Below are 26,024 nucleotides of genomic sequence, written 5' to 3'. Positions count from 1 at the left end.
TGGGGCCTCAGAGATGAAAGACTACAGCAAAAGCTTTTCGCGGAAGAGGAGCTCACCCTACAGAGCGCCCTCAACGAAGCCGTCGCGTTTGAGAGAGCCACCAAAAGCTACAACAACCCGCGAGCAGAAGCCGTCCACAAGGAAGGAACGGCACCGGGCAACCCAGAGGTGGAGGAGGCAAAGCAGCTCCGTCGCCAACTAGGAACGGGCCCAAGAGCACCAACGAGGCCACGAGCGGCAGAGAGACCAGCCAACACCAAGTGCGCCAGCTGTGGGGATCCACACGAGAGACGGGACTGCCCCTATCGGAACATGGACTGCAGGAACTGTGGGAGAGCGGGCCACATAGCGCGGGCTTGCCGGGCCAAGGTACCCGCAGGTGCCAGGCCACCAACCACGACTCGGCGGAGGCATACTTGACCGCATCAACAAGACTGCAGGTAATGAACTTGCCACTCACCACCCCCGACAAGGTCAGGGTGTCGGTCTCTATCGAGGGCGCTCCATGCCTAATGGAGCTGGACTCGGGCTCCTCCATCTCCATAATCTCAGAGGAGTCGCTGAGAAAACTTTGCCAGAAGAACCGACAGCAATTGGGGGCAGGGGGAACGGGGGAGAACTGACAGCTACAACACAGCGGAAGAGCACCACAGCACCACAGCAGTGGGAGCGACCCCCCCAGAGAGGGGTCTCCGGAAGAGCAACAAGCGGCGGACAGCCCTCTTCCAGCGTCACCCCAACACGGGGAAACCGCCACCCTGCCAGCCATGGCGGCAGCTCCAACTCCACAAATAACCCCGAGGAGGTCAACCATGGAACGCAGGGCATCTGCCTACTTGAAAGACTTTGTGTCCTGAACTAGGGGGGGAGGAGTGTTATGTCCTGCATCCAAGTCTTCATGTACAACACAGCGAATGCTACAGAGGTGACCAGTGGAAACCCACTGGTCCCTGATGTAGCTCGCTAATACGCTCCGCCAATCAAGATCTGTGGCGGGAAGTTTAACTGGCCAGGATTGGACCAGGCCAGATGGAGGGTTGTTCTGGGGCATGTATATAATCGGGACCCGGCCCGCGTTTCTCTCTCTTGTGATGTACTCGCCAATAAAGTATGTTGCCTTCAACACGTCTCGTCACTCAGTACATTACAGTACTTTACACGGTGGAACAACAAAATAGGAGTCGATTGCACCTTTAAGACCAACTTAGTTTTATTCAGAATGCAAGCTTTTGTGTGCATGCACCCTTCTTCAGACGAGGAATGAGGCACAGTAAGCAGAACCACATATAGCTGGTTGGGTTTGGAATGCCAAGTGGTACAAAGTTAAAACCCAATAGCAGAATAGTAAAATTAACAACTTCAGAAAACCTTTGATCTGGGTTGCATTAGTGTGGGAAACCATCAAACAGTAACATGTCAGTATGTGAGACTGCCGGTTAATTCTCTCTCTCTCGGCTTGGCTTCGCGAACGAAGATTTAAGAAGGGTGCAATAGTCCACGTCTGCTGCAGGCTCGCTGGTGGCTGACAAGACCAATGCGGGACAGGCAGGTCCGGCCACAGTGGCTGCAGGGAAAAGTCTGATTTAGGGTTGGTGCTGTAGCAGTGCGATTCTTCCTCAATCTCCTTTTGTCCTCAAGACCAGCTATGCGTGCGTTCTCAAAAGAAGAAACAGCCTGGTGGATGGTGTGCCTCCATGCTTTGCCGGTTAATTATTCTATTGTTAATAAACCTGGGGCAAAAAAAAAAAAAGGAACAGTGTGGCAATTTAGAAAGCCATTTGGTTTGGATGGCCATAAAAGATAATTAAAATTGCCTGCCAATTGGTGTTTCTGTGTTGTTGTTGTTCAGTCGCAGTCGAGTCCGACTCTCTGCGACCCCATGGACAGTCACGCCAGGCCCTCCTGTCTTCCACCATCCTCTGAAGTCTGCTCAAATTCGTGTTTGTTACATCAGTAACACTGTCCAGCCATCTTCTCTTTTGCCGTCCCCTTCTTCTTTTGCTTTCTGTCTTTCCTAGCATCAGGATCTTCTCCAGGGAGGGCTCCCTTCTCATTTGGTGGCCAAAGTATTTGAGCTTCAGTTTAAGAACATAAGAGAAGCCATGTAGGATCAGACCAACAGCCCATCCAGTCCAACACTCTGTGTCACATAAGAACATAAGAGAAGCCATGTTGGATCAGGCCAATGGCCCATCCAATCGAACACTCTGTGTCACATAAGAACATAAGAGAAGCCATGTTGGATCAGGCCAATGGCCCATCCAATCGAACACTCTGTGTCACATAAGAACATAAGAGAAGCCATGTTGGATCAGGCCAATGGCCCATCCAATCGAACACTCTGTGTCACATAAGAACATAAGAGAAGCCATGTTGGATCAGGCCAATGGCCCATCCAATCGAACACTCTGTGTCACATAAGAACATAAGAGAAGCCATGTTGGATCAGGCCAATGGCCCCTCCAGTACAACACTCTGTGTCACACAGTGGCCAAATACACACACACACACACACACACTGCAGCTAATAGCCACTGCTCCATATTTGTATCTAACCCCCCTCTTGAAGCTGGCTATGCTTGTAGCTGCCACCACCTCTCTCATGGATTGCTGTTTCTGTAAGTCTAGGTAAATCACAAAAGGACATGTATTCCCCAGACTGCAACTTGACTCCTGCTTTCTTTAATAACCCTTGGAGATAGCTCAAGATGGGTCATGGCTTGTTTATTGTTATTAGCATTGTGTATATTAGGTAAAACTTCAATAAAATATAGCATTTTAAAAAAAAGATGGGTAGTTGCTTTAATGTGTCTGTAGCAGTAGAAAATAGCTAAAGTCCAGGACCGCCTCGAAGGTCAACAAAATTTGTAGCAGCTTTTATCTGAAGTAGTAAGTAAAAAGGTAGTCCCCTGTGCAAGCACCAGTCATTTCCGACTCTGAGGTGATGATGATGATGATGATGATGATGATGATATTGGATTTGTATCCCGCCCTCCACTCTGAAGAGTCTCAGAGTGGCTCACAATCTCCTTTCCCTTCCTCCCCCACAACAGACACCCTGTGAGGTAGATGAAGATATTGGATTTATATCCCGCCCTCCACTCTGAAGAGTCGCAGAGCAGCTCACAATCTCCTTTATCTTCCTCCCCCACATCAGACACCCTGTGAGGTAGATGAAGATATTGGATTTATATCCCGCCCTCCACTCCGAAGAGTCTCAGAGTGGCTCACAATCTCCTTTCCCTTCCTCCCCCACAACAGACACCCCGTGAGGTGGGTGGGGCTGGAGAGGGCTCTCACAGCAGCTGCCCTTTCAAGGACAACCTCTGCCAGAGCTATGGCTGACCCAAGGCCATTCCAGCAGCTGCAAGTGGAGGGGTGGGGAATCAAACCAGGTTCTCCCAGATAAGAGTCCACACACTTAACCACTACACCAAACTGGCTCTCATCACCTGATGTCGCATCACCACGTTTCATGACAGGCTTTTTAAGAGATGGAACAAAGCAGAAGTCAAACAGCGCCTTTAAGACCAACTAAGTTTTATTCAGAATGTCAGCTTTCGTGAGCTAGAAGCCCACTTCGTCAGACATAAGGATGCAATGGCAAGGAGTCCTTAGTATAGAGAAAGTGGGCAGTGAATTAGTGTGCAAAACCGTGTTTGTTAGCAGAATAAAATAATCAAAAGTTAGGGTCCGGTGATTGCTCCTTTGGGTTGACTGGGTTAAACAACAAAAACAAGGCAATATGTGTCAGAATAGCAGACTGGTGTCTATGCCACGAGGTATCCAGTGACCTGCAATAAATAAGAGTCCGTTGTGATGTTAGCTCTGGGTTAAAAAGAGGGCATAAGTTCATTCTAGTTTGCCATTAGAAAAAAAGAATACATTAAAATATAGTGGAAAATATAGGAAAGCATGGGAGGGGCGCATTTCCTCCTCCACCCCATGCAAAAAAAGGTGCTTTTGAGTCCCGCGGGCATTTGCTGGAAGGAAGGAAGGAAGGAAGGAAGGAAGGAAGGAAGGAAGGAAGGAAGGAAGGAAGGAAGGAAGGAAGGAAGGAAGGAAGGAAGGAAGGAAGGAAAGGAATAGATGGGGAGGAAGAGGTGGGAAGAAAGCAACTTTAACTTTAAATGCATTCCCCAGGTTGCCAGCTGACTTAGTATATGTAATGAGATAAACAGCCAATATCCCTTACTTGAGTATGTCAATACAAAAAAACATTATTCTGATACACTATTCTAAAAGAGAAATACATTGGAATACTGTGGATATATAGCTATACTTGGTGAAAGTGGGTTTAGTATATGTAATTAGATAAAAAAACCCAGCATCCCTGTTCAGTCCTGGGGAGGTGTTCCAAGTTTCATAATAATTTGTAATTCAGCAATTTCCCTCTCCGTTCTGTTCTTGACGTTCCTTTGCAGCAAAACACGGGGCTGCTAGGAGCACCTTAAAGACTCATGAAAATATGGCAGGGGATGAGCTTGCAAAAGAAAATAGAACAGGTCGTGGTACTCGGTTGCATGGCATGGGTACACCACACTGGTGAGAAATGCAACCCCCAAAAAGCGCCCCCCCCACACACACACAAAACCAATCCCGGTCTAGAGAGCATTTCAGCCTTTCAAGGGAGCCAGGAGGCAAAAGACAAGCAGGACTTCTGAGAAAAGGGCAAATAAATGCAATAAACCAAGAGTGACCAAATTTGCTTAAGGTAAGAGCCACATAGAATGAATGTCAGATGTAGGGTTGCCAAGTCCAATTCAAGAAATATCTGGGGACTTTGGGGGTGGAGCCAGGAGACATTAGGGGTGGAGCCAAGATCAAGGCTGTGACAAGCATAACTGAACTCCAAAGGGAGTTCTGGCCATCACATTTAAAGGGACAGCACACCTTTTCAATGCCTTCCTTCCATAGGAAATAATGAAGGATAGGGGAACCTTCTTTTGGGGCTCATAGAATTGGACCCCCTGGTCCAAACTTTTTGAAACTTGGAGGGTATTTTTGAGAGAGGCCCTCGATGCTGTACTGAAAATTTGGTGCCTCTACCTCAAAAAACAGCCCCGCCTGAGCCCCAGATACCTGCGGATCAATTCTCCATTATTTTCTATGGGAATAAATCTCCATAGGGAATAATAGAGTTCCCAGCAGACATTTCCCTCCCCTCCCCCCGCTTTCTGATGACCCTGAAGCGGGGGGAGGGCCTCCAAACCGGGGGATCCCCTGCCCCCACCTGGGGATTGGCAACTCTAGTCAGATGTCTGAGAAGCTGCAAGACATGAATGCCCTAGAGTCCGTCCTTCCAAGCAGCCCTTTTCTCCAGGGGAGCTGATCTCTGACAGCTGGAGGTCAGTTTCAAAAGCGAGAGATCTCCAGGCCCCACCTGGAAGCTGGCAACACTAGCCTTGCCATTCCCGTTTATAGAAGGAAAGGATGTCACGTGGCTTTCTCTGTATTAGTTTCTTTTGTCCTTTTTGAACATCAGTGGCGCTTTTCAGTTGAAAAGGCCCTGAAGATTCCATCCAGGCGTCAAAGGAAAACGCCCCAGCAACAAGAATAAATCCTCGAGACCACATTAAAATGCATATGCTGATAAGCCACCGCTTCTCACTTCTCACAGAGATGGTCCCCTCTGGAAGGCAGCCCTGTTTAAAATCCCCACCGGCTTCTGGGATTTCAGGACACATTTTGAAGGGTGGCTTTACAACCCTGATGTGGACTAGACACTTAAAAGAAAAGCTTTGCATTCCTAGAATCATAGAGTTGGAAGGGATCTCCAGAGTCATCTAGTCCAACCTCCTGCACAATGCAGGAAACTCACAGACACCTCCCCCTAAATTCACAGGATCCTCATTGCTGTCAGATGGCCATCTAGCCTCTGTTTGAAAACCTCCAAGGAAGGAGAGCCCACCACCTCCTGAGGAAGCCTGTTCCACTGAGGAATCGCTCTAACGGCCAGGAAGTTCTTCCTAATGTTGAGCTGGAAACTCTTCTGATTTGATTTCAACCCCTTGGTTCTGGTCCTGCCTTCTGGGGCCACAGAAAACAATTCCACACCATCCTCTATATGACAGCCCTTCAAGTCCTTGAAGATGGTGATCCTATCACCTCTCAGCCACCTCCTCTCCAGGCTAAACATCCCCAGCTCCTTCAACTTTTCTTTGTAGGACTTGGTCTCCAGGCCCCTCACCATCTTTGCCGCTCTCCTCTGGACCCATGGGGAGAGACTGGTTCCTGTTCCCCTGCAGAAGGAGTGTTTGTGTTGTGCCTCTCCCAGATGCATGTTGTGAGGCGTGTGTGACACCAACATCCAGGAAACGATGCAATAGAAGTTGGGATTGCCAAAGAAAATCAGAACATCTGGGGGAAATGAGATGAAACCAAGCATAACACATTCAAGGGCTACATAAAAGGATCATGCTTGTGGCAGTGCATACTGGACCGTAATAAAGATCACAGTCCCCATCCCTTGACCTTCCTGAAAACATTTAATTGCAGAATTTGCAGGAAAGCAGGAGAATGGCTGCCGTCCCGATCTCAGGAAGGCTCTTCCCCCAGGCTTTGGGCATCATGCAGAATGCCCCTGAAGAGGCAGTTGCTGATTTAGTCCATTTGCAGGGGGCCACCTGCAGAAGGCCCTGCTCAAAGGAGCCCCAGCTGTTTTTTTTGGGGGGGGGGAGAGCTGACTCTGCAGGTATGAGGGACCTAGGTTGTCTGTGATGGGCTTTTTAATGCGCCGGTCAATCACTTCAATGAAGCCTGATAAGAACACGGATTCAAGCAGAATCACCAATTCACATTTAACTGAGTAGACCTTCTGAGAGACGTCTCTGTTCCAATACAGTGAAATATTCCAGGTCAGACTTCAGATCTTGATAGCGTTGCCAATCCCCAGGTGGGGGCAGGGGATCCCCCAGTTTGGAGGCCCTCCCCCCACTTCAAGATCATCAGACAGTGCGGGGGGGAGGGAAATGTCATCTGGGCACTCCATTATTCCCTATGGAGACCAATTCCAATTGGGTATCTGGGGGAGGGGTGTTTTTTGAGGCAGAGGCACCAAATTTGCAGCATAGCAGTTGGAGCCTCTCCTCAAAACACCCTCCCAGTTTCCAAAGGATTGGACCAGAGGATCCAATTCTATGAGCCCCCAAAGAAGGTATCCCTATCCATTATTTCCAATGGAAGGGAGGCATTTAAAAGGAGTGGCCAGAACTCCCTTTGAGTCACAACCTTGCTCCTGGCCCCACCCCCAATGTCTTCTGGCTCCACCCCCAAAGTCCCTAGATATTTTTGGAATTGGACTTGGCAACCCTAGTGAGGTTTTTAGATATCATGATTTTATTTCAAACACAGCAGGCTCTTTTCATTAGGCAAGGATTTCACAAACGGGAAAGTTAATCATACAAGTACAGAAAAAACGCTCGCAATAAAAATCAGCTCTACTAACATTTCTCATACTTAGCTAAATATGCAAGCATTACAATTCTCTAAGTAGGGAAGTCAGTTTTTACGACGATAGGTAGAACATTAGGGACCCGAGCACTTGTGCTATGTTCACTCAACAGAAGGTATTTTCTGATCGAAAGCCATCAGTAGAAAGCCTTATTAGACACAACGCTTTTGACAAAAGTGACAAGAGGAAGAGAAATTCATAGAATCATAGAGTTCATAGAATCATAGCGACAGCCAGGTTGTTAATGGAGCTACCTGTATGGGTGCACATTCAACCTGTGCTGGAAACACTGCGCTGCTTGCCTGTGGCCTTCCAGATTCTCTTCAAGGTGCTGGTCATAACCTTTAAAGCCCTATATGGCCTGGGACCTTCCTACCTTCAGGACCGCCTCTCCCCACATGTGCCCCCAGAGAGCACTCCGTTCAGGGTCTCAAAATCTCCTTAAGATCCCCGGATCAAAAGAAACTCAACTGTCCAGCACTAGAGTCAGAGTCTTCTCGGTAATGGCCCCTGTTTTGTGGAATGCCCTCCCCGAAGACATCATGGCCCTGCGGGACCTGCCACAGTTCCACGGGGCGTGTAAGACCGAATTATTTAAACTTGCTTTTAACAGTTGAAGGGAGGTAGCTATTACTCCCCAGCACCGACAATCCCACTTTTCCACACCCCAAGCATTTATATGGTTTCTCCCCCTGCGAATTTTTTGATGATAGAGGTTTACAAGATAATGCATGGGATGGAGAAAGTAGAGAAAGACGTACCTTTCTCACAATATAAGAACTCGTGGGCATTCAATGAAATTGCTGAGCAGTCGGGTTAGAACGGATAAAAGGAAATCCTTCTTCACCCAAAGGGTGATTAACATGTGGCATTCACTGCTACAGGAGGTGGCGGCGGCTACAAGCATAGCCAGCTTCAAGAGGGGGTTAGATAAAAATATGGAGCAGAGATCCATCAGTGGCTATTAGCCACAGTGTGTGTGTGTGTGTGTGTGTGTAAAACTCCAGGAATTTTATGGCTTCTCGCCTATGTGGGTTCTGCGATGGGAAATAAGGCCGGAACTGAAAGTAAAGGCTTTCCCACACTCCAGGCATTTGTATGGTTTCTCTCCTGTGTGTATTCTTCTGTGGGAAGCAAGACTGGAACTGTCAGTGAAGCTTTTCCCACACTCCAGGCATTTGTATGGTTTTTCCCCTGTGTGAATTCTTCGATGGGAAGTCAAACTGCCACTCCGACTGAAGCTTTTTCCACACTCCAGACATTTATATGGTTTCTCCCTTGTGTGAATTTTTTGATGGGAGATTAGACTGCATCTCACACTGAAGCTTTTTCCACACTCCAGGCATTTATATGGCTTCTCCCCTATATGAATTCTTCGATGGGAAGTAAGGCCAGAACTGAAAGGAAAGGCTTTCCCACATTCCAGGCATTTGTATGGTTTCTCTCCTGTGTGTATTCTTCGGTGGGAAGTAAGGTGGCCACTCTTCCTGAAGCTGCTTCCACACTCCAGGCATTTATATGGTTTCTCCCCTGTGTGAATTCTTTGATGAGAAATAAGATTGCTACTCTGAATGAAGCTTTTCCCACACACCAGGCATTGATATTTCTTCTCCCCTGTGTGGGTCCTTTCGTGGGAAGTAAGGTGTGAACTTTGACTGAACCTTTTCCCACACTGCAGGCATTCATATGGTTTCTCCTCCTTGTGAATTCTTTGATGGAAAGTAAGACTCTGACTGTGTCTGAAACTTTTTCCACATTCCATGCATTTGTATGGTTTCTCCCCTGTGTGAATTCTTTGATGGGAAGTAAGGTGTGAACTGGAACTGAAGCTTTTCCCACATTCCAGGCATTTATATGGTTTCTCCCCTGTGTGAAGTCTTTGGTGGAAAGTAAGACTGGAACTCTGACTGAAGCCTTTCCCACACTCTATGCATTTATATTTTTTCTCCCCTGTATGTGTCCTTTGGTGAGAAGTAAGGTCTGCACTCCGACGAAAACTTTTTCCACACTCCAGGCATTTATACGGTCTTTCCCCTGTGTGAATTCTTTGATGGACACTGAGGTGTGAACTGCTACGAAAGCTTTTTCCACACTCCAGGCATTCAAATTTCTTCTCCGCTGTGTGTGTTCTTCGGTGAGAAGTAAGGTCTGCACTCTGACAGAAACTTTTTCCACAGTGCGGGCATTCATATGTTTGCTTCCCTGTGTGAATTCTTAGATGGGAAGTAAGGTGTGCTCTCTGCCTGAAACTTTTTCCACACTCCAGACATTCATAGATTTTCTTTCTGTTGCACTTCCTTCGTTGAATATTAATAACTGACATTTCAGTGAAATTGTCCCTGCTTGCGGTGCACTCATTCTTGTCGACTTCTTGACGGACTTTTTGCTGTAGAGAGTCACCCCCCTGTAAAACACCCCCTTTTGGTGGGCGTCTTCCCTCCTCCTCTTCTTTCTTCGGTGCATCCAAATATTCAAACTCCTCTTTCACCTCTGAATATGCATTCTCTTTTCCCATCCGTCGGGGTTCTTCTATTGCATTCGCTGACTCCCACACGACTCCTGCTAAAAGAAAGGTTTGATGCTATGACACTTTCCATAAATACCTAATTTTGAGTCAAGCAGGATTTAAAGACTAGTAAGGTTTTCCAGGCATAAGCTTTTGGAGACAAGGCTGCCTTTGCCACATTTAATTCAGAATGGAAATTTCCCATTCTGCCTGCCTTAAAATCTGGGTAGCTGAGGATGAGAAAAAGAGGGTTTTTTCTTTGCCACTGAATTCTTAGACCCCAATAATTCTGTGGGTCTTTGAGGTGTTACTGGATTTGAATCCAGTTCTTCTACTGCAGGCCAACACACACACACACCCTCTGAAAAGACCAGTAAAGTCACTTTTGCTAACACGGATATTGTAAATTAAAACTTGGCCTTTATGCCGCTCATTTAAGTGCTTCACTTACATTTTCACAGTAACCTCCACAGCAACTCTGTGAGGAAGGCCAGTATTACCTTGTTCCACAGGGTGGAGTGTGTGATTTACTTTTTATTTATTTATTTTATTCGATTTGTATCCCGCCCTACCCCACCAAGGCGGGCTCAGGGCGGCTTTTAATCCCTTCCCTCCCCCTGCAGTAGCCATGCAGGTCTGCAGTAGGATTAGACTACAAGATTTTCACGTTGTAAACGGAACAAGATTTTTTGGTTGTAAGCTTACAGGAGTCACAAAAGAAGACGACGATGATATTGGATTTATATCCCACCCTATTCTCTGAATCTCAGAGTCTCAGAGCGGTCACCATCTCCTTTACTTTCCCCCTCTCCAACAGACACTCTGTGAGGAAGGTGCGGCTGAGAGAGCTCTGACAGCAGCTGCCCTTTCAAGGACAACTCCTGCGAGAGCTATGACTGACCCAAGGCCATTCCAGCAGCTGCGAGTGGAGGAGTGGGGAATCAAACCCGGTTCTCCCAGATAAGAGTCCGCGCGCTTAACCACTACACCAAACTGGATCTCAAAAGCTTATACCCTAAAAAAACTTGTTGATCTTAAACCCGGGGGTGGGGAATAATGGGAGGGCTTCTGGAGTTCTGGCCATGCTGGTGGAACTCCGATGGCCACTGTGTGTGACACAGACTGTTGAACTGGATCGGTCATTGGTCCATCTCGTCCTTGAAAAATGCTACTAAAAGATGCGCCCCCCCCCCCTCCAGACCTCCAGCTTCCCCCTTAGATCCTCCATCTTCTCCTCCCCACCCTCCCCCACCAATCTCGAGGTGAATCCTGCCAAGCCAACTTAACTCTGAAAGCCTGAAGCTGCAGGAGGCAATGACCAGCTCCCCCGGCCACACATGGTGCCCGGCTCCTTTCCCCACCCTCTGGAGAGACTCTCACACCTTTTAGTTCAAGGCCCATGTGGGGGAGAGGAAGTGGCAGTTCAGTTGGGCCCCTCCCAGCCCCTCTTGTCGCCCCTCCCTCCCAGGCAGACGGGATCCCCAGAAGCTTCCTCACCCATATTGCTGGTAGCAAGAGACCCATGAACAGCCTTGCTTTTTAAAGGGGCAGAGCGGGGGAGCCGTTTGGCCTAGCTGGGGCCTTCTCCCAGCCTCCCTCTCGGCCTAGGGCATCCCTCACACACATGAATGAAAAAGAATGAATTGCTGCAATAGCACCTAGTAAACGTTTTAACACCAATTCGCATATGTGTGCTTATTATTATTTTTCGCTCCAAATATATTCTCATAATACAGTCATTCAAGTGTACAAAACCTCAGTCCTGCTGGATCTAGAAACGTCACAAGGTTTACAAAGCACTTAAGTGCATTAGATCGCTCTAGGGAGCCAAAGTGCACATGGGATTCCTAGCTGCTGAGCCCATTCCAAAGTATCTGGAGAGCCAGTTTGGTGTAGTGGTTAAGTGTGCGGACTCTTATCTGGGAGAACCGGGTTTGATTCCCCACTCCTCCACTTGCACCTGTTAGCATGGCCTTGGGTCAGCCATAGCTCTGGCAGAGGTTGTCCTTGAAAGAGCAGCTGCTGTGAGAGCCCTCTCAGCCCCACCCACCTCGCAGGTTGTCTGTTGTGGGGGAGGAAGGGAAAGGAGATTGTAGGCCGCTCTGAGCCTCTGTCCTTGAAAGGGCAGCTGCTGGGAGAGCCCTCTCCAGCCCCATCCACCTCACAGGGTGTCTGTTGCGTGGGAGAAGGGAAAGGGGATTGTGAGCCACTCTGAGCCTCTGTCCTTGAAAGGGCAGCTGCTGGGAGAGCCCTCTCCAGCCCCACCCACCTCACAGGGTGTCTGTTGTGGGGGAGGAAGGGAAGGGAGATTGTAGGCCACTCTGAGCCTCTGTCCTTGAAAGGGCAGCTGCTGTGAGAGTCCTCTCAGCCCCACCCACCTCACAGGGTGTCTGTTGTGGGGGAGGAAGGGAAGGGAGATTGTGAGCCGCTCTGAGCCTCTGTCCTTGAAAGGGCAGCTGCTGGGAGAGCCCTCTCCAGCCCCACCCACCTCACAGGGTGTCTGTTGTGGGGGAGGAAGGGAAGGGAGATTGTGAGCCACTCTGAGCCTCTGTCCTTGAAAGGGCAGCTGCTGGGAGAGCCCTCTCCAGCCCCACCCACCTCATAGGGTGTCTGTTGTGGGGGAGGAAGGGAAGGGAGATTGTAGGCCACTCTGAGCCTCTGTCCTTGAAAGGGCAGCTGCTGTGAGAGTCCTCTCAGCCCCACCCACCTCACAGGGTGTCTGTTGTGGGGGAGGAAGGGAAGGGAGATTGTAGGCTGCTCTGAGCCTCTGTCCTTGATAGGGCAGCTGCTGTGAGAGCTCTCTCAGCCCCACCCACCTCACAGGGTGTCTAATGTGGGGGAGGAAGGGAAAGGAGATTGTAGGCCGCTCTGAGACTCTTCGAAGTGGAGGGAGGGATATAAATCCAATATCTTCTTCTTCTTTCTCAGTGGACCTTCAGGGACGAAGGCATCATTTATTTTAATACCCACAAAAAAACTCCCCATTTCAATCGCTGAAAATAATTATTTAGAAGCACGGCACTCTCCAGAATGACTTTTTTCAGAGTGAAGCTAAACGATTCCAATGTGGTATAGCCTTGTGGGCTCAGCACCTAGGAATCTGTGTGGACTTTTGCTCCCTAGGGTGATCTAGTGTACTTAAGTGCTTTGTAAACCTTGTGACGTTTCTAGATCCAGTGGGATTTATTCTTTCTTCTTCTTTCATGCTCTATCAGCTGTAATCCTTCTTATACTATAATTGTCCCTCACACACACCCCATGAAGGGCCTTGCTGCCATGTGCTTTCTAAGGGGCCATGGAGGGTTGGTCTGATTTTTCTGACGCAGTGGGGCAGAACAGCAGGTCTTCTCAGGAAGAAGAAGACATTAGATTTATATTCTGCCCTCCACTCAGCGTCTCAGAGCGGCTTACAATCTCCTGTATCTTCTCCCCCACAACAGACACCCTGTGAGGTGGGTGGGGCTGAGAGGGCTCTCACAGCAGCTGCCCTTTCAAGGACAGAGGCTCAGAGTGGCCTACAATCTCCTTTCCCTTTCTCCCCCAAAACAGACACCATGTGAGGTGGGTAGGGCTGGAGAGGGCTCTCCCAGCAGCTGCCCTTTCAAGGACAACCTCTGCCAGAGCTATGGCTGACCCAAGGCCATTCCAGCAGCTGCAAGTGGAGAAGTGGGGAATCAAACCCGGTTCTCCCAGATAAGAGTCCGCACACTAAACCACTACACCAAACTGGCTCTCTACAAGCAATAGGGTTGTCAAGCTCCCATCGGGGCGATCCCCTGTTTTTTGGAGGGGCCCCAACCCACCGGCACATAGTAGGTTGCTAGGGGAATCCCTGCCCTCAAACAGCCCCACCGCTGCGTGACATGCCCCCAAGTGATAATGTCACCCGGAAATGATGTCATCACGTGGGGCAGGTCATGCCACGGACGCTCTAGGATTCGTGGTAAAACTCTATGCTATCACTTCAGGCACCATTTCAGCATCCACAATTCATTCAAGCTCTTTTCAGGGCAAACTCAAACTCTGAGGATAAACGAGGCCACAAAAATTCACCAGCCATTTCAAGGAAGCGCAGACCACACACAGTCCCAAGACAGAGATCTTAAGCTGCTACCTGTCGATCCCTCCTCTTCATCAGAGCCCAGGAGAAACGGCCCTTCCTCTTCTTCCAACCAGGATATAAGGACCGGTTTAGCAATCAGAGGTCCTGTTTATTAGAAAAAGAAACACATATACAAAATTAGGCCTCTTCTGTGTGCCCATGCATCCCACAATTCCAAGCCAGATTGACTGCAATCCAGAAACACACACCAGGCAAGTAATAGATGTGGGGCTTTTTTTTGTAGCAGGAACTCCTTTGCATATTAGGCCACACGCCCTTGATGTAGCCAATCCTCCTGGAGCTTCCAGGAGGCCCTGTAAGAAGAGCCCTGTAAGCTCTTGGAGGATTGGCTATGTAAGAGAGGTGTGGCTAATAAGCAAAGGAGTTCCTGCTACAAAGAAAGCCCTGAATAGGTGTGAGATGGAGCTCAATACAGGATCAAGACTCAGCCGTCTTTTGCTATCCTGAGATTCTGTAGGAGCATGGGTACGTGCGAAAAGGATCTAGGGGTCTTAGTGGACCATACGCTGAACATGAGTCAACAGTGTGATGTGGTGGCTAAAAAAGGAAAATGCAATTTTGGGCTGTATCAACAGAAGTATAGTGTCCAGATCACGTGATGTGATGGTATCGCTTTACTCTGCTCTGGTAAGACCTCACCTGGAGTACTGTGTTGAGTTTTGGGCACCACATTTTAAGAAGGATATAGACAAGCTGGAACGGGTCCAGAGGAGGGCAATGAAGATGGTGAGGGGTCTGGAGACCAAGTGCTATGAAGAAAGCTGTGGATGTTTAGCCTGGAGAGGAGGTGGCTGAGAGGTGATAGGATCACCATCTTCAAGTACTTGAAGGGCTATCATATAGAGGATGGGGTGGAATTGTTTTCTGTGGCCCCAGAAGGCAGGACCAGAACCAAGGGGTTGAAATTAAATCAAAAGAGTTTCCAGCTCAACATTAGGAAGAACTTCCTGACAGTTAGAGCGGTTCCTCAGTGGAACAGGCTTCCTCGGGAGGTGGTGGGCTCTCCTTCCTTGGAGGTTTTTCAACAGAGGCTAGATGGCCATCTGACAGCGATGAGGATCCTGTGAATTTGGGGTAGGTATTTGTGGGTTTCCTGCATTGTGCAGGGGGTTGGACTAGATGACCCTGGAGGTCCCTTCCACCTCTAGGATTCTATGAATGTGTGGCCACGTACACCCAACTCTGGGCCTCTCGGGACACCTCAGCTTCTGTATGCACAGACTGCAGATGGGTGCAGCATTTCCCCACAAAGTAGTGAGACCATTATTTTTGAAAGGCTTACATTTATTAAGCATAAAGATATAGACTGCAAGAGGGGTGGCCAAACTTGCTTAACGTAAGAGCCACATAGAATAAACATCAGATGTCTGAGAGCCACAAGATGTGAACATCAGATGTTTGAGAGGAGGGAGGGAGGGAGAAAGGAAAATAGATGGGGAGGGTGAGGTGGAAAGAGAACAATTTTAATGTAAAAATGTATTTTCCAAGCTTCCAGCTGGCTGGCTTGGAGAAGTGATTTAGAGAGACAAGTGTCTCCTCCAAGCTGGCTGATGGGGCGGTGTGGGGTTCAAGCGATGTGCAAAAGTGCCATGTGGGGCTCCTGAGCTACAGTTTGGCCACCCCTGGACTGAAGGAAAGACAGAAAGGAGAATCAAACCACTTAAAATATCTACCTGGGTAATTCTGAATTCAACAATCACTAACATCTTTGATGATTAAAGTGTTCAATTATGTCTCACTCATGTCTGGTCCATGAGAGAGTGGTGGGGGGCTGCATGTAGTCCTTGAAGAGCATGAGAGAAGGAAGACTAGCGGAGGGAGGGGAAGGGAATGAAGAAGAAGAATTGCAGATTTATACCCCGCCCTTCTCTCTGAATCAGAGACTCAGAGCGGCTTACAATCTCCTACATCTTCTCCCCCCACAACAGACACCCTGTGAAGTGGGTGGGGCTGAGATGGCTCTCCCAGCAGCTGCCCTTTCAAGGACAACTCCTGCCAGAGCTATGGCTGACCCAAGGCCATTCCAGTATCTGCAAGTGGAGGAGTGGGGAATCAAACTCGGTTCTCCCAGATAAGAGTCCACACACTTAACCACTACACCAAACTGGCTCTCCACACTGGAGGGAAGCAGAGACCAGCCACTGGGACCAGGGCAGACAGCCTGACCACATCTTTCCTCCTGAAGGGCTTCTTTATTGTCACTCCTCAGGGGAAGAAGGAGCAAAGGATCCTCACCCAGAGAGGCCACGTTCCCATAATTCTCCAGCATGACTTCCTTGTAGAGAGCTCTCTGGGCCGGGCGCAGCAGGGCCCACTCCCCCGGGGTGAAATGCACAGCCACCTCTTCGAAGGACACCCCAGCCTGCAAGAAGGAGAAGGAAGCGTTTCTGCACTTCATTGGAAAGCTGGTCCATGAAGGGAAACCAAGAACAGAGAGAGTCAATGAATCGCGGAAGGGCAGCAGAAAGAGGTGGCATGAAGAGACCCAGGGGGACATCTCTTCCACCAGCCCTCCTGGGGAGCATTTTGGAGATAGAGGGCAGTCCTCAGCCACAGTGGGCTAGCAGTGGGAAGGGGCCAGAGATGCCCGGATGATAAAGGACTAAATCAGGGGTGTCAAATTCATTTGTTATGAGGGCCGAAACTGACATAAATGAGACCTTGTTGGGCCAGGCCGTGTGTGTAGCTATTTAAGATTAGAAAGCAGAGACATAAACTTTATAAAGGACACAGAGAAACACAATTAAATATTTTGTTTAAAAAACTTAAAACATTAGCCCACATTGGCCTTAAAGGTGCTTTCTTTGTATTTCTCTGAAGGGATCCTGGGAACTGGGCAAAGGAAGCTCTGGCTCTTTCCTTCCTTCCCCAGGGGACCAGGAGGGGGAGGAGCCTCAGCCAATAGAAGGAAGAGAGACTTGGCTCAGTAGCTCTGCTGGGTGATTGAGAGAGCCTGGCAAAGAAAGCTCTTCCTTCCCCCCCTTCCTTTCCAAGGAAGGAGCCTCAGCCAATGGCTAAAATAGAGGTTTTGCTCTGTAGCTTCTGTGTGATTGAGCAAACTGTTACACAGAAGGAAGCAAGAGAGAGGGAGAAGGAAGCAGTTGACAGCCAGTTGCTCGGGGGCCTGATAGGAGCCCTCCGAGGGCCTGATTCAGCCCCCAGGCCAGATGTTTGACACCCCTGGACTAAATAGTTTTCAGTGTGAAATCCAGTATTGGTACAGAGGTATTTGGAGTTGGGCCAAATCAAATGCAACAGGGGGTGAATGTTCTTCCGCCTTCCCGTGAAGAAAACTAGAGTCAATGGGAAGGAGCCCAATCCTCTGAGCATTACAACCGAGAAGAAAGCATTGTCTGCCGCATGTCTCCCCAGCAAACCCCACCCCCATACCTGAGCGGGCTGCATGGCAGCTCTTTTCCCTTCAGCGCAGAGAGATGATGGAGGAGGCATCCAGGTGGTCCTTCCACTCCAGCCTGGGAGGGAGGGAAAGAAAGAGGGGGGTAAACCCTTTTTGCTCCCCACACAAGTGGGGAAGTGGGGAATCAAACCCAGTTCTCCCAGATAAGAGTCCGCACTTAACCACTACACCAAACTGGCTCTCTGGGGCAAGTGATGCTCTGTGTTCTTGGTGCTTGGGGAGGGGGCAACAGTGGGAGGGCTTCTAGTGTCTTGGCCCCACCGATGGACCTCCTGATGGCACCTGTTTTTTGGCCACTGTGTGGCACAGTGTTGGACTGGATGGGCCATTGGCCTGATCCAACATGGCTTCTCTTATGTTCTTATGTGACACAGAGTGTTGGGCTGGATGGGCCATTGGCCTGATCCAACATGGCTTCTCTTATGTTCTTATGTGACACAGAGTGTTGGACTGGATGGGCCATTGGCCTGATCCAACATGGCTTCTCTTATGTTCTTATGTGACACAGAGTGTTGGACTGGATGGGCCATTGGCCTGATCCAACATGGCTTCTCTTATGTTCTTATGTGACACAGAGTGTTGGACTGGATGGGCCATTGGCCTGATCCAACATGGCTTCTCTTATGTTCTTATGTGACACAGAGTGTTGGACTGGAGGGGCCACTGGCCTGATCCAACAGGGCTTCTCTTATGTGACCCAGAGTGTTGGGCTGGATGGGCCACTGGCCTGATCCAACATGGCTTCTCTTATGCTCTTATGTTCTTACCCTCCTGTGGGACCCAGCTTTAGTTGGGAAGGCCACAAGCTTGCTTAAGTAACACCGCTAAGGATTAATGCACAGCGAGGCTTGAGTGAGAAGAAGAGAAGACAGAGGAGTTCTCAGCATTGCAGTCTTATCTGTAACAGAAATATAACTTTCACAATGTCTTGCTGAATCTCTACTGTGTTTCTGTCAGCAAAGGTTTCATTGAAGTTTCAAAATGATCAGACTTGTCTTTGTTCAAAAACTAAGTTGCCTTTATTGATAACTACAATGTTACTCTTAGCATGGATTCATTGGAACTGATAACAGATAGCTTGAACCATTGGCATTTATGAGTACACATCAAAACATTTGGGCTTTAAACTACTTCCCATAATAAAACTACAGTTTGTCCCTGCAAGTAACACTTTCACATGTCCACTTATCTTTTGCAGTGGATGGTTACATCCCCCTCCTGGTAATGTCCTTGCTCTGCTCAGGAGGCGCCAGGAAGGTTAGCTGAGCACTCTGCACTTCAAAGGCCTTGCTAGCCTTTGGAACTTTGGTAACATCCATTCTCACCACCCCCCTCTACTATGCAGGGCACCTGGGTTAGTAGCATTAAGCATTCATGTTAGTAAGCAGTGATTAATAAATTCAGAAAGCAAAGGTGACTTCAATGAAACATAGCCTGACAGTTTCTAGATAACAATAGAAGTAGGGGGAGCCCAAACTGGATTTAGCTGGTCAAGGCGCAGGCGAAATAGCACTTCTTTCAGCAATATAAATCCTGACCTAGAGCAAAGTTGGGAGTCCAGTAGCACCTTTAAGAACAATTAAAGTTGTATTCAGAACGTAAACGTTCATGTGCATGCACACTTAGGGTTGCCAAGTCCAATTTAAGAAATATCTGCGGACTTTGGGGGTGGAGCCAGGATACATTAGGGGTGGAGCCAAGATCAAGGCTGTGACAAGCATAATTGAACTCCAAAGGGAGTTCTGGCCATCACATTTAAAGGGACAGCACACCTTTTCAATGCCTTCCTTTCATAGGAAATAATGAAGGATAGGGGCACCTTCTTTTGGGGCTCATAGAATTGGACCCCCTGGTCCAATCGTTTTGAAGCTTGGGGGAATACTTTGGGGAGAGGCACTAGATGCTATACTGAACATTTGGTGCCTCTACCTCAAAAAACAGCCCCCCCAGAGCCCCAGATACCCGCGGATCAACTCTCCATTATTTTCTATGGGAATAAATCGCTTTCGAGAATAAAAGAGTTCCCAGCAGGCATTTCCCTCCCCTCCCCCCGCTTTCTGATGACCCTGAAGCGGGGAGGGGGCCTCCAAACCGGGAGATCCCCTGCCCCCACCTGGGGATTGGCAACCCTATGCACATTTCATCAGACAATCGAATGGGGTACAGTGAGCAGAGCTATACAGAGCTTGTGGCCCCAGTCATTAAGTACACGAAATAGTACCAAAGAATCCAATGGCAAAATAGTGAAATTCAGGGCTTTTTTTGGGCAGGAACGCACAGGAATGCAGTTCCGACTGGCTTGGTGTAAGGGGGTGTGGCCTAATAGGCAAATGCGTTCCTGCTGAAATTAATGTTGAAAGAATAACGTTTGGTAGAATTCCTGACCTATAACTGAGGCCAGCCTGTCAACATGCATCAGTAGTGCATAGTTGGCTCTGTCGCCAAGAAATTATGCTGGATGTTGCAGCCAACTATTATGTGTATATGCCAACAAGTCATCAAGGCTATATAAAGTCCTGCCCACCCTGAAAGACAGCAGAGCAGCTAAATATGCAGGGTTTTGGCTCAGCTCTGCTCTCTGTTTACTGCAATAATTTTTTTTTTTTACTTCCTTCTCCATTGGACTTTAATGAGCGTTTCTACTGATCAAGAACACTTCAGGCACAGCGTTATGTATTGTGCAGTACTGGGACCTTGTTGCCTGAGCTTGAGACAGGCACTCCTTGCAAACCAGGATCCTGAAGCCTGGAAGAACTGGCCAATCAGGATGCTAGGCATGGAACAACTTGTAACAAAGAGATGCAAATGAAGGATACTGGAGTGAGCCGATAGGAGTGACTGTTGGCTGCTAGGGGTGTGTGATTAACCATGGCCGTGAGTGAAGTGCCTGTGCTGTTTGTGACTGTATCTTCCTACAATAAAGTGTTCTTGGCTTATTTCACTTTATTTCACACAGATTTGAGTTACACTCCTGCTTCCATTTCCCCAAGAGAGAAGGGGCACAGCCTTGATGCCAAGGAGGAATATCCCCTCCCCCCGCCAAATACCCCCTTGCCCTCTTCAGATTCTGTTTCCTGTGGGTCTTCTGAGTGATACAGTCCCTGTGCCCTCTTTAACAGCCCTTCTTTCCAGGTCCCTCAGTTCCTCCGCCCTTGACACCCACCTCCCTCCCTTCTTCATCTGCTCCCTCCTTCTCCCCAGCCCAAAAGCTCACTCTCAGACCCCTCCCCCCCCAGCTCCTTCCAAAATTTGCCTCTGGAAGCCGCTTGCATTTCCAACAATTTCCAAAGGTGCCAGATGCAGATCCTGCGCTCAACTCATAGAATCATAGAGTTGGAAGGGATCTCCAGGGTCATCTAGTCCAACCCCCTGCAGAATGCAGGAAACTCACAAACACCTTCCCCGAAATTCACAGGATCTTCATTGCTGTCAGATGGCCGTCTAACCTCTGTTGAAAAACCTCCAAGGAAGGAGAGCCCACCACCTCCCGAGGAAGCCTGTTCCACTGAGGAACCGCTCTAACAGTCAGGAAGTTCTTCCTAATGTTGAGCCAGAAACTCTTCTGATTTGATTTCCACCCCTTTGGTTCTGGTCCTGCCTTCTGGGGCCACAGAAAACAATTCCACCCTATCCTCTCGAGGACAGCCCTTCAAGTCCTTGAAGATGGTGATCCTATCACCTCTCAGCCGCCTCCTCTCCAGGCTAAACATGCCCAGCTCCTTCAACCTTTCTTCATAGGACTTGGTCTCCGGACCCCTCACCAGCTTTGTTGCCGGTGGCTCTGCACAAAGGGAACAAACTGCTCTCCCAGGGGTAGGAAAGGGCAGGGGGAGGGGAGGACCAAAGGGGGGCTAGAAAGAAACTGGGGGGGGATGCTCTCTTTCACCCCCTGCTACACCCTTTCCTTTCTTCCTTGCATTGCAGCCCCCAACTCCATATTCTCCCCCCCCCCCCAAAAAAAAGCCTCTTTGAGCTCACCGGATTGCCTCTGAGTCGATCAAGCAGATTCCCCCGAGACTCAGAGGTGCTTTCTTGCAAGGGGGGGGTGGGGAGGAGGAGGAAACGGCCCTCTCCTATGTGCCTGTCTAGGACTGCGGCTCTCTCTCTCTTTCTCTCTCTCTTTAACCCTTTGATAGTTCCAGGTGGGCAGCCGTGTTGGTCTGAAGCAGGTGAACAAAGCAGGAGTCAAGCGGCACCTTTAGGACCAACCCATTTTTTATTGAGAACGTCAGCTTTCGTGTGCTCTTCAGCACGCTTCATCAGAGGAGGAATCCAGCACAGTGGGCAAAGCCACACAGAGCTGAGCAGAGCCACACAGAGCTGGTCGGCAGTGGCCCAGAATGCAGCATGGGACAGACTGGTCTGAACTTAGCAGTTGAACAAAGCAGGAGTCAAGTGGCACCTTTAAGCCCAACCAAGTTTGATTCAGAACGTCAGCTTTTCGGGCGCTAAAAGCACGCTTCTTTACCCAGTCCCCCTCGTCGGAAGAGGCGTGTTTGTAGCACCCGAAAAGCTTCCGTGCTGAATCAAACTTGGTCTTAAAGGTGGCGCTTGACCCCTGCTTTGTTTAACCCTTTGAGACAGTGCCCGTTTGTGTTTTTAGAAAGGGGGAAGGTGGTGGTAGTCAAACATAAGGTTGCATTGGTTTCCTCCAGTTCCCCACTCAGGAATTGGGATCCCCCCCCAAAAAAAAACCCCCAACAAGCGCTGGCATTGGCATACCACCTTGGTGAATAATGCACAACCCCGCCTACCCACCCCCCCAAAAACCCCGTTCCTGCTCGCAGAGCATCTCAGCCCTTGGACATATGGACATATGAAGCTGCCTTATACTGAATCAGACCCTGGGTCCATCAAAGTCAGTATTGTCTTCTCAGACTGGCAGCGGCTCTCCAGGGTCTCAAGCTGAGGTTTTTCACACCTATTTGCCTGGACCCTTTTTTGGAGATGCCGGGGATTGAACCTGGGACCTTCTGCTTACCAAGCAGATGCTCTGCCACTGAGCCACCGTCCCTCCCTTCAAGGGAGCCAGGAGGGAAAATGCAAGCAGAGAGTCAGAGAAAAGGGGAAATAAATGAAAGAAATGATGCTATTCCTCCAAAAGGGGTCGGGCCTATTTTAAAGGCGATCATGGGGGAGGGGGGGGGAGGCAGGGTCGCCAAGTCCGACTCAAGAAATATCTGGGGACTTTGGGGGTGGAGCCAGGAGCAAGGGTGTGACAAGCACGACTGAATTCCGACAGGAGTTCTGCCCACCGCATTTAAAGGGACTGTGCTCCTTTTAATCTTCCTTCCATAGGAAATAATGGGGAATAGGGGCACCTTCTATGGGGGCTCCCAGAATAGGATCCCCTGGTTAATCTTTTTGAAACTTGGAGGGTGTTTTGAGAAGATGCACCAGATGCTAGGCTGAAATTTTGGTGCCTCTACCTCAAAAAACAGCCCCTCTGGAGCCCCATATACCCACAGATCAATTCTCCATTATACCCTATGGGAATCGATCTCCATAGAGTTATAATGAAGTGCCCAGCAGACATTTCCCTCCCTCCCCTTGCTTTCTGATGACCCTGACTTGGCTCAGTAGCTCTGCTGCGCAATTGAGAGAGCCTGGCAAAGCAAGCTCTGCCTCTACCCTCTTCCACTCCAAGGGAGGACCCTCAGCCAAAAGAGACAATAGGGGTTTTGCTGTGTAGCTCCTGTGCAATTGAGCAAGCCTGGCAAAGCAAGCTGTGATGCAGAAGGAAGCAAGAGAGGGAGAAGGAAGCAGATGAAAGCCAGTTGCTCGGTGCCCTGATAGGAGACCTCTGGGGACCTGATTCAGCCCCGGGACGTATGTTTGACATCCCTGCTCTTGGGAGTCCCTTGGACAGCAAGGAGATCAAATCAGTCAATCTGGCGAGTGTCTTCTTGTTACCAGCTGCCTCCCCCCACCCCTCCTTGTTGTGTAGATATGCCTTCCTGCGCCTGCTGGTTGATATGTTGCACTGCCCTCAGATTTTTATGCTGTGTGCTTTTATGCTTTGATGATGATGGATTTATATTGGATTTATATCCCGTCCTCCACTCCGAATCTCAGAGAGGCTCATAATCTCCTTTCCCTTCCTCCCCCACAACAGACACCCTGTGAGGTGGGTGGGGCTGAGAGGGCTCTCACAGCAGCTGCCCTTTCAAGGAGAGAGGCTCAGAGTGGCTCACAATCTCCTTTATCTCCCTCCCCCACAACAGACACCCTGTGAGGTGGGTGGGGCTGAGAGGGCTCTCACAGCAGCTGCCCTTCCAAGGACAACCTCTGCCAGAGCTATGCCTGACCCAAGGCCATTCCAGCAGGTGCAACTGGAGGAGTGGGGAATGAAACCCGGTTCTCCCAGATAAGACTCCACACACTTAACCATTACACCAAACTGGCTTATGCTGTATGCTTTTAACAATGTTTTTATATTTTAACTGCAAGTATGTTACACCTTGTTGTAAGGCACCCTGAGCCCACTTGCAGGAAAGGGCGAGATATAAATCTGAAAATGAAATTAAATGTCAAGACAGTGTGCGTCTGCAATAAAAAAGGCCAACGCCATGCTGGGAATTATTAGGAAGGGAATTGAAAACAAATCAGCCAGTATCATAATGCCCCTGTATAAATCGATGGTGCGGTCTCATTTGGAGTACTGTGTGCAGTTCTGGTCGCCGCACCTCAAAAAGGATATTATAGCATTGGAGAAAGGGTGATTAACATGTGGAATTCACTGCCACAGGAGGTGGTGGCGGCCACAAGTATAGCCACCTTCAAGAGGGGTTTGGATAAAAATATGGAGCACAGGTCCATCAGTGGCTATTAGCCACAGTGTATGTGTGTATATAAATTTTTTTGCCACTGTGTGACACAGAGTGTTGGACTTGATGGGCCGTTGGCCTGATCCAACATGGCTTCTCTGTTCTTATGTTCTTATGTTCTAAATCCAAAAGGAAATCAATCCTGACTGTTCCCTGGAAGGTCAGATGCTGAAGCTGAAGCTCAAAGACTTTGGCAACCAAATGAGAAGGGAGCACTCACTGGAGAAGACCCTGATGCTGAGAAAGAGAAGGCAAAAGAAAAAGGGGATGGGAAAAGATGACACGGCTGGGCAGTGTTATTGATGTAATGAATGAGAATTTGAGTGAACTTAGGAGGATGGTGGAAGAAAGAAGGGCCTGGTGTGATGTGGTCCATGGGGGTCGCAAAGAGTTGGATTCGACCGTGTGACTGAACAACAGCTGAGATGGTGGGGTTCATCTCATGCAGGGGGGCCTGGAGGTCTGAGGATAGGCAGTTATGGGGATAGGTGAGCACAACAGAGGACTTCCGGCTTCACCTGATGCTCCCTGCCCTGTGGGTTTGGTGGTGGCAGTTACTCACGGTATGGCGCTAGCACTCTGCACGTGCTCAGAGGTACACTTGTTCACACTCCCTCGGAGAGTTAACAGAAAGCCAGTATGGCGTGGTGTTTAGAGTGCTGGACAGGGACCCAGCAGTGGCCGGTTCTAATCCCCACTTGGCCATGGAAGCTCCGGAGCGAACCTCTGAGTTTTAAAAAACTACCACCGTTGTGAGAGGGTGGATGGGCAGGGTCAGAGCACCCTCTAAGCTGAGTTAGTGTGAGCTAGCTCACAGATTTTTAGCCTCCAGCTCACACATTTTTGTCTTAGCTCAGGGAAAATGGCCTCAGAGCACAATAATTTATGCAGGAGCTCACAACTTTAATACCAGGAGCTCACAAAGTAAAATTTTTGCTCACAAAACTCTGCAGCTTAGAGGGAACATTGAGCAGGGTGGCAATTTCTCTCAAGGGTGGTGCACATGAGGGGGAGCAGTTAGTACCCTCCAGCACCATGGCCTTGATTCCTCCACCCCCCCCCCCCACACACACTTCACAGCTGCCTTTCACTATTAAGGAAAGCAGACAGGGTCAAACAAAGAGACCCTGGTAGCGTGGCCAAGCGGTCTAAGGCGCTGGATTAAGTCTCCAGTCTCTTCGGGGGCGTGGGTTCGAATCCCACCGCTGCCATAACAATTCATTAGGGGAGGGACGGTGGCTCAGTGGTAGAGCATCTGCTTGGGAAGCAGAAGGTCCCAGGTTCAATCCCTGGCATCTCCAAAAAAGGGTCCAGGCAAATAGGTGTGAAAAACCTCAGCTTGAGACCCTGGAGAGCCGCTGCCAGTCTGAGAAGACAATACTGACTTTGATGGACCAAAGGTCTGATTCAGTATAAGGCAGCTTCATATGTTCATATGAGACTCCAGGAGTTTTGCCAGCTCCGTTGTGGGCACCTTCAAGGGACTTTCCAGCCTGACTCAGTTGTTGTTCCCTGGGCCAGAACAGGCCAAAGGTCAAATTGGGAAACCTTCAGCTTTGGAGGAGGGAGATTTGGGGCTCTGGGGAACTCTTAGGCACAAGAGGAACACAGCAGATGCAGGGGGTGAAGCTTTCATGTCAACTAGTTGCAGATTCACCTTGCAGTAACAGGATCTAAACCACATTTTACCAACTTGT

The 26,024-nt window shown here is 49.1% G+C and overlaps 1 protein-coding gene and 1 non-coding gene across 2 annotated transcripts; one reads left to right on the top strand and one right to left on the bottom strand.

Annotated features, from left to right (window-relative positions):
* Positions 1-7,320: 7,320 nt before the first annotated feature.
* LOC132571092 (zinc finger protein 883-like) lies at positions 7,321-21,534 on the bottom strand. Its single transcript, XM_060237769.1, has 5 exons — positions 21,479-21,534; positions 17,473-17,555; positions 16,318-16,444; positions 14,074-14,166; positions 7,321-10,012 (listed from the first exon to the last, which is right to left on the bottom strand). Exons 2-5 carry the CDS (start codon positions 17,530-17,532, stop codon positions 8,466-8,468), a joined length of 1,827 nt encoding a protein of 608 aa, XP_060093752.1. The 5' UTR covers positions 17,533-17,555; positions 21,479-21,534; the 3' UTR covers positions 7,321-8,465.
* Positions 21,535-25,456: 3,922 nt separating this feature from the next.
* Positions 25,457-25,538, top strand: TRNAL-AAG (transfer RNA leucine (anticodon AAG)). Its single transcript has one exon. It is a non-coding gene; the product is annotated as a tRNA-Leu (tRNA).
* Positions 25,539-26,024: the final 486 nt, after the last annotated feature.

This window comes from Heteronotia binoei, chromosome 5, assembly GCF_032191835.1.
Source record: "Heteronotia binoei isolate CCM8104 ecotype False Entrance Well chromosome 5, APGP_CSIRO_Hbin_v1, whole genome shotgun sequence".
NCBI lineage: Eukaryota > Metazoa > Chordata > Lepidosauria > Squamata > Gekkonidae > Heteronotia > Heteronotia binoei.
Note: the sequence above shows the minus strand (reverse complement) of the source record. Positions and strands in the feature narration are given on the sequence as shown.